The 24,561-nt window shown below is 34.1% G+C and overlaps 2 protein-coding genes across 2 annotated transcripts in view; one reads left to right on the forward strand and one right to left on the reverse strand.

Annotated features, from left to right (window-relative positions):
• The window catches only part of LOC134530919 (transcription elongation regulator 1-like), a 178,488-nt gene extending 156,345 nt beyond the window's left edge, over positions 1–22,143 (reverse strand). Inside the window, exon 1 of the mRNA XM_063366233.1 lies at positions 21,938–22,143. Within this exon, the coding sequence (XP_063222303.1) occupies positions 21,938–22,071 (134 nt within the window). The 5' untranslated portion in view covers positions 22,072–22,143. The remainder of the gene's footprint in view (positions 1–21,937) is intronic.
• Positions 22,144–22,396: 253 nt separating this feature from the next.
• LOC134530921 (CCHC-type zinc finger nucleic acid binding protein-like) lies at positions 22,397–24,307 on the forward strand. The gene has a single exon (XM_063366234.1). It carries the CDS (start codon positions 22,480–22,482, stop codon positions 22,978–22,980), a length of 501 nt encoding a protein of 166 aa, XP_063222304.1. The 5' UTR covers positions 22,397–22,479; the 3' UTR covers positions 22,981–24,307.
• Positions 24,308–24,561: the final 254 nt, after the last annotated feature.

Here is a 24,561-nt window from a genome sequence, read left to right on the forward strand (position 1 = left end):
ATGGGGCTCTTTCCCACACCAACACAGTGATAGTACTGGAATCCGTCGAATTTTGAAACAGGACACGATGATTCTCAGAGTGCCAAAATCCTTCTACAGAAGCGGTAGACCATTCAGGCTCCGGAACTCTGTTCGGAGGCTGTCGACGATTCACCGAAGTAACACCGTCCTCCAATTTTTCACTAGTCGAAGTCAGTTCTTAAATCTTATAGCAAACCTATAATAACTGGGTTTCGACGTGGTCCATCTTGATAATTCAAATATTACATGAAACCAGTGAAGTCATATATTTGTGCAAAAATAGTTCATGTAACTGTTTCCACTTCCAATGCAGTTAATGATCAACACTAACCATGGTTCTGATCGACGTCAGTTAAAATAGTTCACTTATTGTGACTCAAAGTTCATTTCCCCACAAATATAAATATATCTTCTGGATATCAACACACAATGCTCAATTATAATTCCAGTGGTTTCGTAGACAGTTTATTGTAGTTAAAATTAATATATCGTAGTACTGAAGCTCATTCAAGACAAAATGCTTCCGCTTATGTCAAATGCTAAAGCAAGACCCTCTGTTCCAAACAAAAATCTTTCAGTCCATCGTCTTTTTTTTTCATGCTAATAAATTCCTAACATAACAACGCTCATTGAGCAATGCATTACACTACCACAAATTATAATTTTGCAAAGACAAAATGCCTTACAAGTATTTACATCATATTGTTATAGTTAAATAAAAAATCAAAATGCATCATTTTTCTGTGTAGATGTTTCTCCACGATACTGAGTTTTAACAACAACAAAAAAAATTCCAAGTGTCAAACATTACAATAATGAAAAGAGTGAAATGTAATTAAAAATTTTAATAACTGGGAAAAAACTGTGTACAACACAAATGAAGTAAAATGTAGTGTACAACAATTAGCTCAATCAGTTTTGCAGGACCCAGGTCAGAACATAACTTTGAATGTGATTAAGGAGTCAATGGTTCTTATAATCCGCCAAGAAAATGTTCACGTAAATGATCTACTTTAGCATCTGACTATAAAATGTTAATCTGCGCAATGTACTGCACTGTTATCATGTCCATCTAAACTACATAAAACTGTCAGTCTGAAAATAAAAACCAGCTTATTAAAATTCTTAAAACTTTGAAATTGTATGTATGTACGTATGTTTGTACTCATGTGTGTGTGTGTGTGTATGTATATATGTGTGTGTGTATGTATGTATGTGTGTATATATGTATATATATATATATATATATATATATATATATATATATATATATATATACACACACACACACACACGTGATTGTGATCACCCACATAAATTATGATTAAAATGCAAAGATACTGGTTTTAAGACATTGAGGTACCATACAGTACAAAAAAATTACCGTACTTTTATGTAAATAAGGTTTTTTTTTTAATTTCCCTGTTATTCCTGGCTTTTAAGACCCCTTTTCAATTCCCTGAGTTTTCCCTTCTGAACCATGACAGGTATACTTTGGTAACATACTTCTACTGACAATAACACAACTTACATCAAATTTAAACTAAAAGCAAAAGAAGGTCAATAAATAAAATCACAAGTTTACAATACTTCAAGTGTGATTGTTGTCTGACATGTAGTATTAATTTATTTGTTATTATTGTCTCATAGATAGTCTATGATTCAGTTCTCGTTTACACTTGGAAAGTAAATTTCCATAATTTTTTTGTGCATATTTTAAATCTTTTTTAAAATTTTGTTCATGCTATTATAAAAGAAATTAGCCTAAGTACATTAATATTAGAATCAGTGTCCATAGTAGAAGCTTAAATTTGAAGAAACAGTATATTAAAAGATTGTGCAGCCATCTAGAATAAGTATAGAAACAATTAGCAAATGTGTTCCTGTGCCAAGTATTGTATTACTGAAGCTTATTTATCAATTATTGGCTATTTCTGTGATAAAAATTGTTCTTAATGTTTTTGTGATACTTTTAGATTCCTTTATTTCTTCAAACAAGTAAACATAATGTGCCTTTGCATGAAGGGTTAGCATGAGCATAATATTTATAGACCTACATGTATAAATCTACTCTAGTATAAAGGAATTTTAGAAACATCATATACTGCTTTTAAATATTATAAATGGCTTGAATTTTAACTATTTTTCTAGGTCTCCTTCAATATTAGCATTCATCTAAATTATTTCCATCCCTAATTGTAGTGAGCTGAAAGTTTTCAAGCATTTATAGCAAAACAAAAACAGGAATTATCCCTTTGCCACAATCAGGTGAGCATTATACAATAATATAACTTTTATTAATTTAATAATGATAGTAAATACTTCAAATACATTTTTACACAACCTTTCATAACAAACTGACTTATGTCAACTTATTTCCATGTGTGTCCCTGTCAAAACTAACACCAAGTGCATGATATATCCCACAAACAGGCATTCAGACAAACAAAGTAACCAGCAAGTGTCTAGGTTATGGTTATGAAGAAATCATTATCAGTATTTCAAGCCTTAAAAGTTAAATGCTCCAATTATAAGATAAAAAATACAGTTAATGCATGAAAAAAAGCTGACAAGTTTAAAAGTGATTGTGTTTATGTAGTAGCATTGAAAGCCCTTACCCTCTCAACATACAAAACATTTGTATAATTAATTATTTTAGGTTTTTTTAATAATTTTCAGTACCTGTTAAGTTTTCGGTTTCAATGTAAATAATGGCAGATTGAGTGTCTCAAGAGGTAGTCATATATTAGCAATGTTTTGTTTTGCTCTTATTTATCACTAGTTCATGAATGTTTGTTAATTTGTTTAATTTACACGTTCAAAGCTGCTAAAGGTCATTAGTACCTACTGGGTGGTTGGTGAAGTTTGCAGGTGTAATAATATAGTTTTCTTAAATTGTTTTGTTGTTATTCTTTGTCTAAAAGCATGATCTAATGTGACTGTAAATATATCAGTGTTACAGACAGTGGCTGCGGTCCGGGCGACACCGATTTATTAACATTTTCGGAAATGTTATTTAGAATTTGTTAACTGCATTGTCTGTGTTAACCCCATAACGACGCAAACGTGAGTCGTTTCATTGTCATCCAAGGATGAAAGTTCTAGGCTTGTACCATGAGTACAAGCCTAGAAGTGTAAAATCAAGGGATTTAACAACAGTAATAAATAACCTTTTTATCTGAAATTTTGGTACCATTTTAAAGTAAATTGTTTATTTGAAGCAATGAACTTTTTTTTTGTGAGTTCTGTAAACTCTGGAATAGTGTTGTGGTCTGCAAATGGCGGCCTTTCTGCTGATGTTAATTTTTGGTAAAAGATAATAAAAAGCAATAAAAATCTGTCATTGTTTTCGAGAGACTTTATTTATTTTTCACTAGTTCATGTATGTCGGTTTAATTTACACGTTCAAAGCTGCTAAATGTCATTATTACTTATTGGGCTGGTTGGTAAAGTTTGCAGATGTTTGTTGTCAAAAAATTCATCAGCAAAAAATGGTGGAAAATAGACATAGAAAACTTTGCACTGAAGACAGAGGCATTCACAAAAGAAAACATACCTCTAAAAAAAATTGGAAGATCCAATACATTGTTGTTAATACATTGAAAGTAACAAGTTTATCTCAATGAGTGTAAAATTTTGTCGAAAGTGAAACGTGATTATAAAATCCTTATTATAAATCTACACAATATTAACTAATTCATTTTTATTTGAAATTTGTTAATAATTAAGATTGCAATGATCCTACACATATTAACAAACACTGAAAAAAAAAAACGAGTAAACATTGTGTATTTGTAAAACAAAAAATTATATACCGTAATCTTCTTTCAGTTTTAGGTGGTAGAGATTTACCATGTGTAAAAACACACCTCACTTGGCAGAAACCCACTTGTGATAAAACCACATATTATAAGGAAATAATAATGATTTGCAATATTGTTTCAACTGAGTACAGCAATGTTTGATGTTGCAAAACTTGTAGTCGCTTCCATAAATTTCTTGCAGGAGGCTGATGCTACTAGTGCTCAGGTTATTTATTACCAAGTGTGTTATCAAAGATAGCACCCGATTTTCAAATACGTTAATAGGGGTGGATCAAAGGCAAACAGAAGGTAAAATTTAAAAAAAAAAAATAAAAAAATATTTTTACACTTTTATATTGGCCATGTGTTGTTCTTACCTGTTATGGTACCACCGGGGAGGGAGTCCATATGTTTGCAGTGATAACCTTATGTTTGTCCATGTATAATTAATTATTGTGGCCACCACACAAGTCTAACGACTGTCGGTGGACATGTCACAATTTTAAATAAATAAATAAATAAAATATATCCTCTTGAGCAATCAAAAATTAACTAGTTTTTAAGGGACCTTTACTTCACTGCCTTCATCATTAAGAGATAGAAAACTATTTGTAACATTACAAAATTCCTCAAGAAAAATATATTTTTAAATCATTAATGCACAAAAATAATTTTGTCGGTTAGTTCAATTCTTACTGATAAGCCCCTATTGTCCAGAATTATCTCTGAAACACCTATCTAACCCAAGTCAGAGTCTAATTAAAATTTGTAGCCCTCGCAATTAATTTTATCACCAATTACATTTACTTCATAAGTTTAAAGTAAGACAGTTAAACACACCTTTTTAGTTTAAAGGTGAGATACAAAATACAAAAAACTAACTCCAAACTATTTTATACATAAAATCAAATCACGTGTCCCAAAATTCCCCAATTCTAATGCACATGCGCAAAGTATTGTTTGCTGCCTGGGCAGACACAAACAGAAAACATTAAAATACTTGCATTTATCCATTACTTGCACACTATCATTACAGAGCTTTTAAGGACTTTTAAGGGTCACTAATCAATAAATGACAAATTAAGGACCTTTTAAGAATATTGTAGAGGCATATGAACCCTGTGTTACTTACATTAGTTTAAAATATGCTAAAATATTGCTTAAACATTTGGAAAAATTTTGGCATATTTTAAATTAATGGGAACCTATTTTCATATCCAGGATGTTTTGCCGTTATTATTTTCAGTACACTCAGGTGTTGTTTATAGAAGGCAAAAAAAATACTATTATTGTTATTGTAAGAAATTATTTAAAAAAAAAATTCTGCACAAATTCTGTTACAAGTGCTAAGACATAATATGTGTTATTCAATGTTTATGCGCTTTTTGAAATCAACAAGACGTAGGATATCCTGTTCCGTGGTATCTGTTTGTAAGGCACTAGATTAGTGAAAAGATTTATTTTAACAATAAAATCACATTTTCTTATGGAAAACCATTGAACCTGTATTCGCAAATTCTGCATGTCTGGGGTTTATTGGCAACTCCTTTGGCAATTAGATACTATGCGTATTCTTAAATACTTTTACCTAGTTTGTTTGGAACTTTTCAATTAATTTAATCAAATTGCTTTTCACTAGCAAATAGTTCCAACCTTGTCCTAAAATCCTAAAATATTACAACAGTGTGAACAGGATTATTCATGATTTTGAACTATCAACAGCACTGCTTCCTTCAATAGGCACAGATAGAAGGTTACTTTTTTTTTGTACTTCAAATAGGATGTTACATAAAATAATCCATCAAAACATTTTTAGACCCATAATAGCAGAGTAATAAAGAATAAACAAACAAACTTTCTACGTGAAAACTATTGGATAGGTATTACAAAAACACTTTTACAAAATTGACCACGAAAATTATTCACAAATAATTAAGTTCAAGGCTAATATTTAAATACATTTTGCATAATCTGATTCTGCTAATGATTAAATATCAGTTCAAATAATCCAAACACTAACTGTCTGTGGGTATACCTATGCTTTTTATGAAATAAACAACCAATCTACTTCCTTTGATATCTACTTTCCTACGTAGGTTTATTATTTTACGAACCTAGTTCTTAGATAATTTTTTCAGACAGCTGAGTGCATAATAGTTCATTTTCAGTACTATTAATTTGATAATTTTTGTAGGTAAACATTGATATTAATATCAATGTTTTTTTATTTCAGATTTTTTTGTTAATGTATAGTGCAATATCTTAAAATATTTTCTGCATAAATAAATGATAATTTGTTTATTTTTCACATATAGTCCTATTTGAAAGTTTCTTTACAAAATAATAGTCACTAAAAAAATTACAAAATAATAGTCACTAAAAGAAACTTAAAAAAAAATACTGTATGATTATTTTCCACACTGGGTAACACAACACGTTTGTTTGTAGTCAACATTTAACATATTTTAATACATATGTGAAGTTTATAGTTTACTAAAGAGTCCTTGGTGGCCGTTACCACAAATGTTTAATGCTCATGTGAGGAGGGTCATACGTTTGAAACCACTTCCTGGCATGATTCAACTTACAAACTTAAGAATTGGCATCAAACATTCTCTACACATTATAAACACAGAAATCCTGTTACCTATAGCCTCTGTGCATAACTAACCACGTGAAGTAAAACATCATTCAATAATTGAATTATTCTATAGTTGGTAATCAAGCATCTAAGGCATTTGTAGTGCTGTGTAACAGACCGCCATCTTGGCGGTGACATTGTGCATAGCTGTAAACACATTGCCCGCTTACACCTTCCTCCTTTATTAGTAAAGCTATGACCAGCCTTGCCTCTTGACCTCGCCTCATCTTTATTGACCTAGCTTCTTCCTTACTGGTATAAAAGTTTGAACAAAGTCGCTTAATCAAAAATAATGTGTTTCTTCATGTATACCACATTTTTCATTAATTAGGTTTGAAATTATTTGTACCTACTTTTTCTGGATAAATTATTGAGAGGGAAAGATTAATAAATTGCAATTACTGGAGGAGGGAGGTAAGATGTTTAACCCCGGACACTCCACTTAAAATAACCATGGTTTATAAAAATATGTTTGACCAAAATCACAGATATTTACAGAAATAAAATCTAATAGAGTAAAAAAAATTTTCAGTTTCAAATTTTATAATGCTCAGAATAAAAAATGTTTGGCAACTATTTTTAGTTAAACATAGATAAATTAATTTTTACAAAAATATTGCTTTACATATGCATTATAATAATTAGGGATGGTGATTTTTAGTTTTTGCTAAATAGATGCTAAAATATGCTAAATTATATTTTTTCCGCTATAAAATGCTAAATCTAGACTATTCAGAGATAAATGCGAAATCAAGGTAAAAAACGTAGATTCGTCTTCACTCTACACAATTTATTTACCGATTGTATTTTGTTTCAGTTCAGTATCAAAAGAAACCATCATTTTATGGCGTATTCAGCACAAGTATCTTATTGTCACGTCATTCACAACTACTATTGTTCGTAAATATTGAATGTAGAATGGCTATCCGTGCCTCGCAATTGTAAACAAAGCAAAGAACAACTAGCTGGAAGATTGTACGTCATTTGCAGAGTACAAGTTTTTAGGCCACCATATTGCGACATCTCTGCGTCATTGCGCTAACAATTGTAAGTCCCATTTTCTGGCTGTGTTTCACGTGAAAGCCGCGTTCTTGCGAAGTCTGTGGAATGTTGCGTGTTTACAAATACGTGAATAGTCGTGAATGTGTTGTATACTGTTATTTCTCGTGGTAAAAATGGGACGAAACGTCATTTCCATTCACAATCGCATAAATGAATACAAAAGTGAACAATTATAGGAAAGTGATACGAATATTTTAATGCGCAATTTTAATTTATGTAATCGCCATCTGGAACGGAAAAAAAAAATTTACTTGAAAAGCACATTAAATCTGAGGGACATCAGACTGCAAAAAAAAAAAAAAAAAAAAAAGATTCACTGAGAAGTCGGTTGAAGAAAAAAAGTTGGTAAAACGGCAAGCAGCGGTTTCTTTTTTAAAAATATACCTTTCTTCAGTAATGTAAAATGAGAGAATTGGCTAAATTGTGTTTTTAAATGCTACAAAACGCTAAATTTCAAATTCAAAATGCTAAATGTCATTATTTTAAATGCTATGAATCACCATCACTAATAATATTATGTCTAAACAATATTGTGTTGTAATATATTATTTTTTAAGCTTCAATGAATTTCCTAAAAAAAATCTGCTTGATTACAGATGCTTCTAGGCCGAACATGAATAATAGCGTAGACAAAATAATACATACTTGTAAGCCTTCTTCAATGCTAAGCAAAATAATTACAGTTTGAAGATATCAAAAAATGTGAAATGCTGGAATTGCAATACAGACTTACAATAGTTTGGTATACAACTGTCTGGAAAGCTTGATTGTCCAGCACCAACAAAGAACGCATTACTCCTATACTAATGTATTCCCACTAATGTAGTAATGCTAACTACACGAACTTCAGCTGAAAACCTATAATTAATTGTTTGCTGTGGTGAAAACACTTCAACAGATGCACGGTAGTCGAAAGTACTCTGTGCGGCCCGGGATAAGTTTGACATTGTTCAGGATCGCTAGGACGTGATTGGTGCACTTTATGTTTCTTCAGTAGAAAACTCGGCAGTCAATAAGAACAAATGTAGTTTTGGCCTGTATTTTCTCGTTCATTTCACATAATATTTTTTGCCAAATACCACAACTTCTGCTTTGACGAACTTTTTTTGGTATGCATCTGCTAAACGAGTGGTATGTGGTTCCAGACTGCAGACCTACTGTTAACGCAGGAGACTTGTCACCAGTGTGTGCTTAGCAAGGATGCACCCACTTCCAATTTCGGGAGGAGCGATTTGAAAAGGAGAGGACCGGAGAGTTTTTTGTGGTTGACACGGAATACCTCACACTTAAACAAGTAAAATAAGCTTGAAAAGTAATAGCCCCTTAGACTATTTAAGGAATTTCTGAAGTTTTGGAAAGATTTTTGTATCTTCAGTTATTTTTAGGTACATGAGCGTTATTGGGGAGGGGGGAAACACCCCTATTGCCCCTCCAATAGGATCGCCACTGCTGTTTAGGCTCAGTATCACTTAAAAGTCATGACTGACTAGAAATCTGGCAGATGCTTCAGCAATAACTAATATAAAGAAGAAAAAAAATTAATCTGGCATTAATTTAAAGTGTACATTTCAGTGTACAATTATTTCCATCAATGAGTTCTTCCTGGTTTTAACACGTCAAATCACATATTACAATATGCCGAATTTTTAGAATAATGTTGCATCTGCAGTTGTTAACATAAGTTAAAACAGGATTGAAGTAAAAAGACACAGAAAAAAGATACTATACTAGCTGTGTTATCTGTCACATCTAATGCCGGAATCAGGTAGTAAACATCACAAAAATGGTGAAAGTAATGCAATTTAAATGGAGTTTATCAACTAAGCTGTTTTCATTGCTGACAAACAGATAATTCCTGATGGCTTTCATAAACTCAAGGGTTTCCAAATGAATTCACAGCTAATTCAAGGTTTCCTGATTTTCCCAGTTGGGTGACCACCCTGATATAGTATTAGTTCACATTTGGTTGGTTGCAATTTTAATAAGTATTCTGAACGATTTAGTGGGACAGAAGCAAGAATCATCAAATTTAATTCATCAATAACATTATCATTTGGCATTTTGTATGCGAAGTGAAAGAAAGCATTGATTTGCTGGGTGCAGAAATTAATGGTATTTACTTATGCAAGCATGGTTGGTGTTTCCGTAAGTGTTACATGATGTAAGGCAGAATACATATTGGTATGGTCAGAAAATTTTAGTTACATTAGGAACCTAGCGGAATTCACTTTTGCCTGAGGTTCTAGACGATTATGAACGTGTCCATTTTCCAGGGCCGGCGTGTCCATATAGGCGAACTAGGCAACCGCCTAGGGCGCCAAGTAGCTGGAGGCGGCGCAGCACGACACATAACAGCTGACATAATATGTTTAACGATTATTGAAACTAGATTGAAATGGATTTTTGTAACAGTTTGAAATGTTTATATTGATATAAGTAATTATTTAAAGTCCACGGTGACCTGTTTATTATTTGTAATAAGTAAAAAAGTAAAGTTGAGAATGATTTGGGTGGCTATGAATAGCAATATGCTTGAAAGACGATGAGAGTAGTAATTCGAGCAGGAAGCGGCGCTGGAAAGCAAGGACGGGGGAAACTATGAACTCTTGTTGCTTATTTTACTCATTTATCATGGTAGGTATCAACTGACTGAGGCATGGTGTAACTTAGAGGATGGGCACCAAGGAGGGCAATATCTCCAGCCTCCACCCTCCACGGTTCTGACTTTAAATGTGCTGTCCTTTGTCGCAACAGCAGGTGTACCAGCGAGGCACCCCACTACCTTCCTTTTTCTCGTGTTTCTCGTGATAGAGTATCACACATGTTTATCAGAATCTTGAATAACACCCTTCAAACAGTACCTAACTGTATACGTGTTATCATCACTGCCAGGCTGCCAGCTGTGGCTCCTACACAAGACTCAGTCTGTATTTAGAAGTGAATGCGTATCCAGTTTTCTCAGTTGCCGATGAGCTTTATTCTTCTTAAAAGGTACATTTAGGTGCCACTGGTTGACCTAAGGCAATTTTGACATCCACAATGTTTTGGTTAGGCTGTTTTCGTATTTTAGTGTGTATTAAGCCAATATGGAAGTAGCTCTGAAGACGTGACATTTTCGTACAGTGGAACAGGTATGGTTGGTTTAAATTTTACTCATTATGCATGGTTGGTTAAAACATTGTCAATTTATTGTTGCACTTGAATTTATTAATTTATAACATAAAGGTGTGCCGTTGGTCATGCTGGTTTTCTCGGAGATCTCCCCACTTCCCACAACCCTTTCATTCCAGTGCTGCTCCATACTTAATCTCATGTCACATCACACCAACGCTACAGGCATAAGGCCTGCCTCCCTCGTGCTGTTTTACACGTTGGAGGCTCAGATGCGAGGCAGCAATAAGAACCACCAGACGCGCGCGCCTAGTGTCATTTCGCCCCTATGCGCAAGGTGCTAAACAGGCACGCAGTGTTGCCATTGTATCGCTGGAAAAGTGGTCATACTATAATTTTATTGCTGGAAAAAAAGTATGTACTAAAGTTCACTGTAGGTTTAACGGGATACAAGAGCCAGTCCTGTCAGTCGTTATCCGGTAGAGCGCGCGGGTGTCGCGAATGGGCAGCGCTCGGCTGCGGCGAGGCTTACTCCGCGCGCGGGGTTGCCAAGTCGTCAGTCGCGCGCTGGCCGCTGTCGCAGTGTCTTGGTTATCTGCCTCCCTGCCACCCGATGTTTCCTCCGCCGGGATCCACGGCCTTCACATGCTGTGCGCGTTATATATGCACGTGTTATTTTACATACCTTTTCAATTAAACAGTTGTCAACTACAATTTCTTCGCTGAAACAATTTATTTATTTGGGATTTAGTTACTATTTGAAGAGTGGCTTATAGCGAGAGATTCTGATGTATAATCTCGGCCCGGGTATGATTTTGTGGTCTAATTTCGAGCATAAACCGAAAACAATAAAAAAATAATTCCCAGTCTTATAACTCTAATCAATTAAAAAACCTTTCACTCGATAAGAAATAACTTCTTTTAATTGTACTAAATACTTTAATAAAGTAATGTCTTAAAATACTTCCTGAAATGTACAGGAACAAACACTATACAAAATTTAATGCTGTATTAAACAATGATACTCTGGCCAGTTTTTTTTTGTGTAATTTTACAGAGAGTTCACAAAGATAGTTTTTATGTATGTACATTAATGATACTGTTGAAAGACATCGTTAAAAAATCCATACAATATGTGTACTATTTAAATAAATATATTAATTACATATAATTTAGCATAATATTAAAGATTGAAATGAACATGTTGACATACGTTTTTAAACAGAGAAATTATAGTCTTTCAAGCACTTTCACTGCTATGATACACATATATATTACTTTAGTAAAAGAGGTGTCTATATAAATTTATAATAAGTTTGAATTTAATCTACAAATAAACATAAAATATGTGTGTGATAACCCAAATTCTAAAAAAAAAATCGTATTGCTTTTACAATTAAAATATGATCATAATATTATCTACACTGTTATATTAGGACTATGTCAAAAACAGAAGAAAACATGCATAACATTTAGGAAACCAAAACTGAAGTAATCTGATTTATGTTTTTCTTTAGTGATTATTGAGCTTCTTTTACAAAGTCAGGCTCTCGCGCATTTAGTCTTCGGGTATTTAATGGATCTGCTATCTCTGGAAGTAAGCACTCCGCAAAAAACTGTTGTAGCTTTGACAGCATGAGTTTTTCCCAAATTTCTTTGTCGAACAAAATTCTTTCAACTTGGAAATCATTTTTTGTATGAACTACAAAGTCGTAATAATTTCTACTGCAGACGCCAAGTTGACCTTGAATCTGGTTAAAAAAAAAAAAAAATATGTGGGTTTTCTTTAGACGCAAATCTCCAAGTTTTTCTTCGATACACGTTTTTTTTTTCTTTTTTTAAATATAGTCCTTTAATTTATCGTCCCCAGCTGAAAATAAGCATTAAACTTCCAGCAAACCATCGTCTGCCACTAGTACATCTGGAGATATTCAGAGAAATGAAAAGCTTGGGTGTACAAAAAAAAGCCACAATCTTCGACTTCGACATTTTTTAGTTTGGAATACATATTCTTAGCCACATTATCGTTAATTCGTCCAAACTGAACGGCTTTGGAATTTATCTCCCTGTGATACAAAATTTATTTTGCTAGACAGTGACAGGATGTATGTGTTCTTTTTACCACAAAACCGAAACTATATGCTGTAAGTCTGTTAATAGGAGCATCCCTCCATTTATTGTTCTCGTGTTAACCAACAGTACTTCCTTCTTTCCAACTCATGAATATTTTTTTATGTTGTTGAATCCCGATTCAGGTTTTCGAGGATAAACTTCATTTTTGTATCAAGTTCTTCAGGACTCAACACGTCTTCAGGACACAAAATGTCTTCAGCACTTGGACCATACTCCAAATCAGGACCAGGAGTGTTGTTTGGTCGTCTCTTTTTATTTGGAGGGCCATCTTCATACTGGAGACAGCTAATTTTTAAAACTGTTTGGAAGTATTTTCCTGGGCTTCGACCAAATTTGTTTTTCCATGGGATGAAGTGCCACCTAGAACCTCTGACATGGGCCAGTCCAGCTCCCATTCAACGAGCGTGATAAGAGCCTCTTTTAGCAAAGTTTACCCGTTTTCCACCTGAAAACTTAGCTAACATACTCATATATCGCTCAACCTGATTTTTAGTTTTGTTAAGTACGAGTCTATCAGATTTCATTACCATACGATCAAGAGCCTTTTCAATAGCTTCCATAATCCCCGACTCTTTCACAAATGTCACAAAATTTTCATTGGTATTTTTTTCTTTTTCAGTATTCTACACGGCAGTTTTCGTTACAACCGAATACATGATGAGGACCATTTTTTATGTCAAGTTTCAATCGAACGATAGATGTACCAACAAGAGATGTTCCAGCAATTTCGATTTCTTTTCTAGCGCCGGATTTTAATCTTACTATTCTTGATTCAAGCAAACGACGCGCAGATGGTGGAAATGACATATTTCTGGAAAATTTGTGAAAATGGTTTTTTTACAATGTGGTTTGCACTCTCAATTTTTATGACTTCCCTTCCATAAGGAACTCGCTGCTTTATTCTAAAGTAAACACTGAATCTCCGTCACCAAAGTAAGTATTTTAACAAGTGCTGCTCAACACTCCCGCAGAACCCTTCTACTATTATAGTTTGTTCCATTACAGTGCTTGGACCGCTATAGTTTTTAAAGCAAAGTTGTTCATTCACCTTTTTGTCTTTTGAGTCTTGCAAATTCGCATGCAAAGCAATACATCCTTTTCACTCCCAGGTACAAGAGTTGGTTTGTTTCGGCTCTGATAATGCAATTCTTCAAAAGAAAAAAAAGTTAACATGCACATTTTGACTGGATGTTATAAGTACCTGAAATATTTTATTTTATGAACAACAGACTATAGAGTAAGCACTGGTGTAAACAGGAAGATAACTCACCACTCCACTTAAATTGAAACTATGTCAGTCAGTCCTCTTATTCCAGTCGCCGTCCCCTACGACACTAATATGTGGTGAATCATTTTCTACGTTCCCTATGGCAATAGCAATTTTTTTTTTTTTCCATTCTCTATCATTTTCATGGAAAGTTGTCTTTGCCGAAACTAAATAAAAAAACCATCGTAGTAGTAGCGTTAAGAAAACTTATGCAAATCACATGTACACATATTTCACTACACAAATCTATCACATTATAGGGTTGTGCGAATAGTGTATTTTGGTGGTCGAACATTTTGAATCGAACAGGAATTTTTTTTAAATTTATTGCGAATAAATTCAAGGTCGAAAAATTATCTTACATTTTCACTTAGATAGATACATAACAATACAGAACACATGTAGTGAAAATAGTAATACTATATTAACTTTTGCAGACAAATTGAAAATTGTACCATGTTTATTAACTATTGAAGCAATGTAAACATCATTAATATGCACATTTCTCAGATAGAAATATTAAAAAGTGCAGTGTTGTACTTTTTAAAATTAAAATCCAAATTCCATGACCGCAATGAATAACGGAGGGGTGGGGGGGAGTTGAGAATTTGTAAAATGTTAAGGAAGTAGGCTGGAAAATAACTTGTTGCACTCATGGGTGCCGCGTGTTGAGATCCTCTTCAAGAGAACTATACTACCAGCCAGCTTGTGTTAGCTACCCAAGATCGATGGCCCACTGTTGAGATTCAGCGCTTCGTTTCGTGTTGTCACTGGGCGTCCTCACACGTACATACCCACACCACTTGGGGCAGACATTCTCAGCTGCCCGAAAGTAGCGGCAATCTCCAGATAGTTCTGTAGATCTCTTTCCAGGAGTGTCACGTGAAGGCTGACATTTCAAGAATGTGGTAGCACGGTCGTGGGCGGCGAGTGCTAAGAGATGGTATATATTTATAAATGTGTTTGTATGTAAATCTGTTTAGTTTCGCTATTTAAAACGTGTTTATCTTAAAACGTTCATTGGTTACCAAAAAGTAATCAGTAGGTATAAACCAGAGTCTATAACTGGAACTGCCATTTTTACTTCCACGTATTATTATCATAACGAAAAAAGCAACCGTTTTTGCGGAGCACATAGCGGCGGTGAGGACTGCCGTACACACAGTGTTGAGGTAACATTGCGTGAAATATACCCTGCATTATTTGAATGCTGATATTGTTCCCGTAGATGCTAGCTGCCAGACGAACGGTCACGTGTCACGGCTTGTTTTGTTATCAATTCAGGTCCTACATGTACTTGTAGGTTATCAGTTTTTTTTTTTCATAAGACAGCCATCTATTTAGGGAAATAAATAGTTAGATATAACAGTGTATTATTTTCGTGCTAGATAAGGTTGAATACGGATTCAAGAGAAAAAAAATGTTTTTATTAGGTTAGATCGGGGATGGTCAAAACTAGTCCAAATGACAATAACGATGCTTTTACCTGGAATCGTGAAGTGTCGTATGATTAAGAGTCTACTGTATATCGGCAAATAAGCAATGACGACTATAATATCTTATGAAAAAAGAGAAGTTTGGCTTCACCTGAGTAACAACCAGCAACTACAGATGTGCCTGTAAATATTAGCAATTTTAATCTTTGATATTCGACTTCCGAATGTGAATAGTTCATAAATAACTGCGCAACTATTCGTGTTTATGAATATCCGCACACCCCAATACATTTTCCATTTTTTTGTGACTAATATTGGTATACTAAAATTAAATAAAATACTCATTTTTAGGCAACTAATAAGATTTTCAAACTGTTGTCTCATTGCTATGTGGATTCATTCAATGTAGCTTCCTAAGTAAAAACAAAATAATGCCTGTTAAAGGGATTTATCTTTAAGTTACATTCAGAAAGTCGTCTAAAAATTTACAATTATTCTTTCTCCTCCGAAGAACAGAACAACTTAAAATGTTATGTAATAATACAATGGTATACGTACCTACCGGCTGCTTAATCTACTGAGCCTTTTATTTAATGTAAACCTTAGCATGCAAGTATGAAATCCATTATGAAACTTTTCGCACAGCGTATCTAAGTTGTTCCAAAATATGTAAAATATATTTAACCTATCTAAGGTACAAGTTTCAAGTTTCCACTTTTGGTACACATTGTCTTGAACTCCAACAAAAAAGGGGGGGAGGGGGGGAAGAGAGAAACTATCTCAGAGCTAGTGCACTGAGATTCTCAGGGTAGACGAATTAAGTAAAAATTATTGACGGAGTAACGAATGGTGCTATGAAATTAAGTTTGCCGCTGAATATGGGTTGAATTCCCCAACGTAGCCATGTTAATTTTTTAAGTCTTACACATAGGAACTGAAATAATATATAATGAATTGTAAGGCACAATATTTTTTATAAACAGCAATTAATTTAAAAGTTGGCTAATTGTAACTAACAATTTGGCTTGGACAGTATAATACTCACGTGAATGAAAACAATACAACCGAATTGAGAACCTCCTTTTTTTAAGTCGGTTGAAAATTAACTCGTTTTCATGCTTACCAAATCTAATTTTCCACGTAGAACTGTTTGTTTACTCTTACTTTTAAGCTGAGGATTTTTTGCCTAACTTATACTTACATAAAAATAAACACATTTCTTGAATCAGGATAGTTTAGTTTGCAAAGCGTCACTTGATCACATTTCAAATTGAAAAAATTGGAAGCTTTTGTAAAGCACATTATGGCACAAAATATTTTTGCCCAAACACACTTTACAGTAAATGGAAGAAATAATTAAAACTATAAAAAATTTGTGTTCACCTTCTCTTCAAACCTTTCGCTTTTCGCAGCACATCCATGCATCTCTGAATTGATAGCACTGTTCTTAGCTTTCTTCTCGTCATTGACACAGTACTCCGCACCATTCAGATTATTTACTGGCACGGAGGAGGTGGGGTCAGATTCCGTTAGCCGAGGATGGGTCCGAAGTAATGGCAACACGGCAGCCAGCTGCACGCTCCCGCGCGCAAGACAGGCGCAAGTGAACCTACTCGCGGCCAGAAAAAATAGCTGAAAAGGCAAAATACGAAATATTTCTTGTTCTAATAAATTTAGCAGTATGCCACCGCTTACTTTTTTTATCTTTACTTTAAAAGGAAAATTTGTGCAGACTCTAAATATTTGTATATCTTACAGCCTGTTTTTTAGACCAATTTTTCGGTTTTCCTTAATTTTAAAAACGTAAAATAAAATACTTATCAATATTTTTTCTACAATATTAATCTGACAGATGATTTCTGTTGTAAAACTTCAGCAAACAAGCCAAGTACGAAATTTTTATCTGAAAAATTGTAGAAGATGTAGAAAACACTTTTTAACCTACAATTCCCTATCAAGTCGCTGGACCAGGGACGGCATTAAGTTATTTCGTATCAACCTGAATAAGAGATTTTGTGATATAGCTGTGCGAAAGGTAATTTTTAGTCATGTTGGAGGGCACGGAAATAGCATTTCCAATGCCCATTAAGTTTTTTCAATGTACTTAATAACCCTTCTCTGGAATGTGTTTTCTTTTAATATACAGGTACATTGAAAAGAAGTATAGCAACTCTCCAAATAAACTGATATTCCTAACCAACTGCAACGCAGTTCAAAAGCAAGGGAGGCGGGCAGCTTAGGCACTGACCAAAATCTGTCATTCACTCACAAACTTAAATAGACTTAATATTTCTAGTGGAATATTTTTTAAATAACACATTTATTTCATTTTCATTTTCTGTTACTAAGAGGGAGAGTCTGTATAATATTGTGATTTTATACAGTTTTTAACTAACGTTAAGGTTGTTGGAACATGAAAAATGGATCATTTTAATTTTGCACATAATCGTGTTAGTAATTTAAGAGTTCAACCATTGATGTACTGCCACTACCTTTACTGTGATTCTCTGGCAGTTAATATGTTATGATTTTTTTTTAAATTATGAAGTTGTAAAAAATTACTATTTTCCATTGAAGTGTGTAAAAAGTATAAAGCTAAATAATAAAAAAAAAACACAAGCCTGCTTACATTTGATTGTTGACAAAATCTTAGGCTTACGTGATGTATTTTGAGACAAGGAAATTTTTTTTTGGGGTGGTCGCTCAACCGGGATGGGGGGGGGGGGGGGGGGGGGAATTAAGGTTTTTCGCCTAGAGCACCAATTTACCTTATACCGGCCCTGCCATTTTCTACTCACAGCAAAAAAGATGTATTTGCCTTCAATAAAGGTGAGTGGTCATACTTTGAAGTATTTTTAACATAATACCCAGATACTGTGAATTTGATTCTGGCGGCATGATCCTGTATTCATTGATCCTGATGTACATTATGCTTGCTGTTTTAATTTTGTATGTTGAAAATTATGTGCACTTAGTCCTGATGGCATTATATTGTAGGAAACTTAATAATGGGAAATGGCCTTTTTTTTTGCCACTTGAAAATAAGTCATTATTGATGTAAAATTAATACATTTGACTTTAATATTGTTAGAGCAATTTTAATAATAATAATCCAATCAATATTTAACTAATTTTTAATGGCTTTTAATCCACAATTTCCTACGACTTCATGGTCCTGTCCACTTGCCAGTTTCGCCGAATAAACTAGGAATGAAACAATGCTGGTTTTGGAGAAATAAAGGGACGTCAGAAGTGCTCAAAAATATCCTTTCAGATATGTTTTCTTATCCCAAAAAAAAACGCAGCCAATCGAGATTACTAAAAACAGACCATTTCCAGGCAACAAGACATTTTCTTTTCCGAATGGCTGTCATAAAATTTACTCTATGCTTGCTCATAGGCAAAAAGGTAATTCTGAAGGAGAGCCACTTTTCTAAAAATATATGCAAAATTCCCAAATGTTTTTTTTTTTTTAATTCAAAAAATGTTATTTTAAAGAGGGTGTTGTGATACTTAAAAGTAATATTTTTTTTTCAAGATAAGGTACGCTACATAACAAAACTGTGATATTGTGACAATGGTCGGTTGGAATGGATTTAATGAGTTTCTTATTCTATTTCAAATAATTCTGAAGAGCAACATTTTTATATATTTTAAAAACCTCACGTGTAAAAGCAATTAAAAATGAGTGGCATAAATATGTGTTGTGCTTTAATAGCATAGCCAAGAGATCTCCAAATTCTGCTGTCGCTGCCCTACGGTTTACTAGCTACTTACTCTGACTTCATCCAGTATTTCTCCAGAGATACTTAGGAATATAGCTTAGTCGAGACTGTTTTCAAGACGACTGGCTTTTACTGTCAGTACATCATGGCCAGGGCTAAAAGTTTTTTTATCCTCGTTTTCCATTTCAAGTGAGTAATGATGATTTTGAAAAAATATTCACTTGAAATAGAAAACCACTTAGGGTAGAAAGCTTTACCCCAACTTTAACGTAGTGACAAACATTGTAATTTTGAAAAGCACTTCTGCTATACCTACTATATTCCTAAGGATCTCTGGAGTACCAGAATACCAAGTTGCAGCTAATATTAACTAAACAATAGGGCTGTGATGACAATCAGGGCAAAGTCACATGGAAAATAGTCTCATTTACGCTATTACAGCACAACACAAATTTACGTCACCATATTTACATAACAGGTAATATTTACAATAATTTTATACCAATAGTAAACCAATTAACGCAATTCAATTTTTGCACCTAACAAAACAACTAACCAGTCCTTTTTGCTAAACTACTTATGCAAGTATCATAAGTATCATCGCAATGTGTTTTACAATGAACAGGAATAAAAGGATATAAAAAAATGCATTTTTAAATTTTTTTAGCCTTTGTTCCACTGCACCCCTGTGCTCAATATTTACCAAAATGTTTACAATACAGAAGAACAGCTCTTCCCCCCCCCCCCTTTTACCCTTCCTCCCCTTCTCACCCCCCCCCCCCCCGCAAATTGTATTTTATGCTCTCCTATGCATTTAATTAATAAAATAATCAGTTTAACAAACATAGCACAGCTAAAATCACTTTCTACGTCACAAACCCTTAGGTGTTGTTACAATAGTGTTTTAGGTAAATATGTAGTTGGGCGGTATTTGCGAAAAAAAAATGTTAAAAATCCGAAAATACCTTTATTATATGGTCTTCAACTTCCTCTTTTCATTAAAAGCAGCGGAGATAAGAAATTCCAAATACTTTACGAGATATTGAATTTTTTATTTTTGCAATACAAGACCTCTGCAATCATGGCCAATTTTGTTATTTTGCTGTGTGTTCGTGAATGCGTAATTAATAAAATGGTTGATTAGGTCAGGACAGTTACATTATTAATACTTTCAAACTAAGCCGACATTAAAAATAATGTGAATTAATTTTAATGGTTGTTTAGTTTTAAAATATTTATAATGTAACTGACCTGACCAAACAAACCCGGACCAAAGGATGAACAGTAAACTAAAATGGTCGATTAGGTCAGGTCAGTTACATTATAAATACTTTCAAACTAAGGTGATATTAAAAATAATGTGAATTAATTTTAATTATTCTTTAGTTTTAAATTATTTATAATGTAACTGACCTGACCTAACCAACCGTGACAAAGGATGGACAGTAGGAACTCACGTATTTTTTTTTTTTACTTATTATCTGCGCAACAATATTCAAATAAGAAATAAGACTTTAAAATTAGAAACGTTAAAAACTCACCTAAGTTGGAGGCGGTAATTAAACCCCGTTTTAAACAATAAATGAACTAAATAATCACGTATTAGTTCATTTGAATTCTGGCCTATCACGAACAATCACGTGACATCATTATCCAATAAAAAAAAATAGATACTCGTACGTAAACAAGAAACAATGGTGCACGCACGCCACAGGAATGTGCTGGTATTGTGCTGAAATTTAAAAATTCGATCTCTCCTAAAGTTTTTGGAATTTCTAATCTCCGCCGCTTTTAATGAAAAGAGGAAGTTGAAGAGCTTATAATAAAGGTATTTTCGGATTTTTAACATTTTTTTTCACAAATACCGCTGAACTACATATGATGAAATTTAAAAATTCAATATCTCCTAAAGTATTTGGAATTTCTTACCTCCGCCACTTTTAATGAAAAGAGGAAGTTGAAGAGCATATAATAAAGGTATTTTCGGATTTTTAACATTTTTTTTCGCAAATACCGCCCAACTACATATTTACCGTATTTTATTGTGGCCGCTATCCATTCTCGTTTTGCTCTAGGGGTATTGAAGTTTGATCATTTTTTATTACCAGGTATCGTGAAATCTAATTATGGCCTGGTTCTAAATGACTAAGTTGGCAACAACTCACACAATGTCCGACGTCCACTGAACTCTCAGATCAAGAAATACTATAGAAGAAGTTTGCAGTTAACACTAACCAAATAAGAATTTTTTATAACTGGCACAAGTTTGGTTGATAGATGGGTGAGTGGAATGGGATTGAGGTAAAGATACTGGATGTGAGAAGAGGGAAGGACATGAGGAAGAATTGACAAAATAGGGGAGGGAGACTTCTTGCCCCCGTACGGAACAATCACAAGTGTATCAATCAAACAATCAAAGATATCACTTTTGAAATTAATTTCGATTGTATGCAAATGAACCATGAAGAAATTTACCAAATTCAACATTCTCAAGTACTGAAAACTTCACCCGCCGGCATCACCCAGTGCTTTGGATGAAAAAGTTGTAGGGCTATACTGTTTTGTGCTCAGAACGCATTCATAAGCTATATGTGTACACATAAAAACTAATTTTGGAACTTAGAACACCAACCATACCCTAAAGAAAAATACTTTCTTTCCCAAAATTTAAAATGAATGGCATGCAAATAAATTTGCCCAACTTAAAGCGATCAGGAATCTATTTTAAATTAACTGACCTAAAGTTTCCCCTTCCTCGGTTCTTAAGTATAGGCCTTGAATATTCTTCTTCATCTTCATCTGATGGTTCGTCGTCATCTTTATCACCATAATTCATAGGCGAATTTAATTCTTGGTTACTTAAATCCGCCATTTTCAAGTTTTGCCTTTCCAATTTACAATTCCTACTTCCACTAGTACACACAAGCGCCTTCACGCTGCGCTAGTTGACCCGTGTCGATAAACGGTCACGGCTTCCTGTATGCACAAAGCTATATTTACAATGTAAAGAAAAACATTATATGTTCTTTTTTTAAATCTAAATGACAATTATTTATAATTTTATTTATGTATGAATTAATTTACGATTTATTTATTCCGTGTTAATTGCTTATTTTGTATAAATAGTTCCTTTTGAAATGGCATTTTTGCTCACCAGAGGGCACTGCTTTTAACGGAACTGGGAACTGGCAGGAACAGGATATCACTCCTTCACTTTTCCACGTGGTAGCGGAGGAGGAGGATCGGTTTATTTTTGCTGTGATATTTTAACTTGACAAAAATGAGTTCAAGCGTGTGTTACAGATGTAATCGTACTGGACATTTTGCTCGGGAATGTACACAAGCTGGTGCAGTACCTGGAGCTGGAGCAGGAGCAGCAGGAGCTACTTTTGGCCGGGGAGGCGGCGCAACTGGCGGCGGCGGGCGAGGAGAGAGCAAATGTTACAAATGCAATGGCTTTGGACATTTTGCTCGTGAATGCCGCGAAGAGCAAGACAGGTGTTACCGTTGCAACGGCGTTGGCCACATCTCAAGGGATTGCCATCAGAACTCCGATGGTCCTTCATGCTACAACTGCAACAAGACAGGGCATATCGCCCGGGATTGCCCTGATTCATCAAGCGACTTCGGGGGTCGTGGAAGCAACTCATCTTGCTTCAATTGCAACAAGACCGGGCACATCGCTCGCAACTGCCCTGAAGGATCTGGAGGAAAGAGCTGCTACAGCTGCGGAAAATCTGGCCACATCAGCCGTGATTGTGACCAAAACGACCGGAATTAAGGACTTGCTGTAAAATGATCCAACAGGTACTTTTTTTACGCAAGTGGTGTATTGGAAGAATATTTACAGTGTTTAAAATTTATTGGCAGGTATAAATGTCACTTCAGATATTGTGTGTATGACACTTAACAGTGTTCATAATCAGTGAGTAAATGTCATTTTGCTAGAACAAACCGCCACGTTTGCAGTGTGGGTGTTTGTTGACCATTCCCAAATCTGAAATGTCATTCATTAAGTATAAAATTAAATTTGTAGGCTAGTTGGTATAAATTTCATGTCGGTCAGTTGTGGTTGAAATCGATGACGCCGTTATACAATGGAGCCGCCATTTTGTTGTGTAGCATGCAAATGTGCTCGCCAGCCTAGTTTTACGTGGCATTAATGTATTATTATTCTGTAAGCCTCAGACTCATTTATTTTGGATTACTTTTTTGTTGTACGCTGTTTTACTTAAATTATTAAATTCCAGTATTCGCAGTTAATGGAAGTTCAAATTTAATAGTTTTACCCTCTGTACTTTATGCAATTTCGCTTGTACGTAATTGTGTAAATAAACTTTCTGCCTTCGCATGTTAGGAAATGAATTGCTGAATTTTTATTATGAAATTTTGGTGTAAATTTACGGTCACCTAAGATATTTTTTTATCTGTGTAATTCTATTGCACAATTTAGTAGGTTGTTGGGTTGGGCGGTTAATCACCGTAAGTGTAGATAATGTTATGACGTGAGTTCACTGTACTGATATCATTCAGGGTCATTGATGGGCGTATGGGACTTCCAGCAAAGATAAGCCGGTTTTCGTCTTGCCCATGTCAGAATTAGCTTTCGATTTAACAATTGCAGAACTGTTAAAATAATGTTATTTACATTGATGCTTAAGTTTGTATTACAGCTGACTCACGGTGTTATAAAAAAATTCCTGAACTCTTTCTGCTCCAAGAAAATCTGTTGACTGTTGAAATGGGTGTCGTTTTTTGTTTGCAATAAACTGCATAACACTTATTTTTCTATGTTTTTAAGCAAGTTAACCTTTTTAGTGGAAAATTGTTAATGGTGCATAAATTTCTTTACAATTATGCCTAGTGTGTGTGCATTTAAACTTGAACAACCCTTAAACATTAGGGATATATTGTAAATGACAAGTGTGCTAAACCACATGCTGGTTACTAAAGCAGTTTTCATAATGGTAAAACTCAAGACATTAAATTAATTGCAATTAATAGAACATGAAAGATTTTACATAGATAGAGCTATTGCATTTGGTGAACAGAATGTTTTAAACATTGTAGGTTTGTTTCTTTTTAAATTAAAGGTAAATTTGAAAGTAGGAGCCTGTGGTTATTAGAATATTTCAAATTATATTTTCTTTCTAGAAATGAAGGTGAATAGAGATTCCATGTGTATAAACTTTATCCTTTTATCCTAATAACATGATCCTGAATATAGTGAACCCTTGGTTTATGAAACCTGCTGTTTTAATTTAGTATGTCGAAAGATTCTGGATATAACATAAAACGAATTATCACAATACATTGTCATAAATCTTGTGGGTTTTTGTAATGTCCATGATCTTTCAACGTA

This window comes from Bacillus rossius, chromosome 3 (assembly GCF_032445375.1).
Source record: "Bacillus rossius redtenbacheri isolate Brsri chromosome 3, Brsri_v3, whole genome shotgun sequence".
In the NCBI taxonomy this organism is placed as follows: Eukaryota; Metazoa; Arthropoda; class Insecta; order Phasmatodea; family Bacillidae; genus Bacillus; species Bacillus rossius.

Excerpts from the sequence above, each read along its gene's own strand:
- LOC134530921 (XM_063366234.1), top strand. The coding sequence starts at position 22,480 with ATGAGTTCAAGCGTGTGTTACAGATGTAATCGTACTGGACATTTTGCT.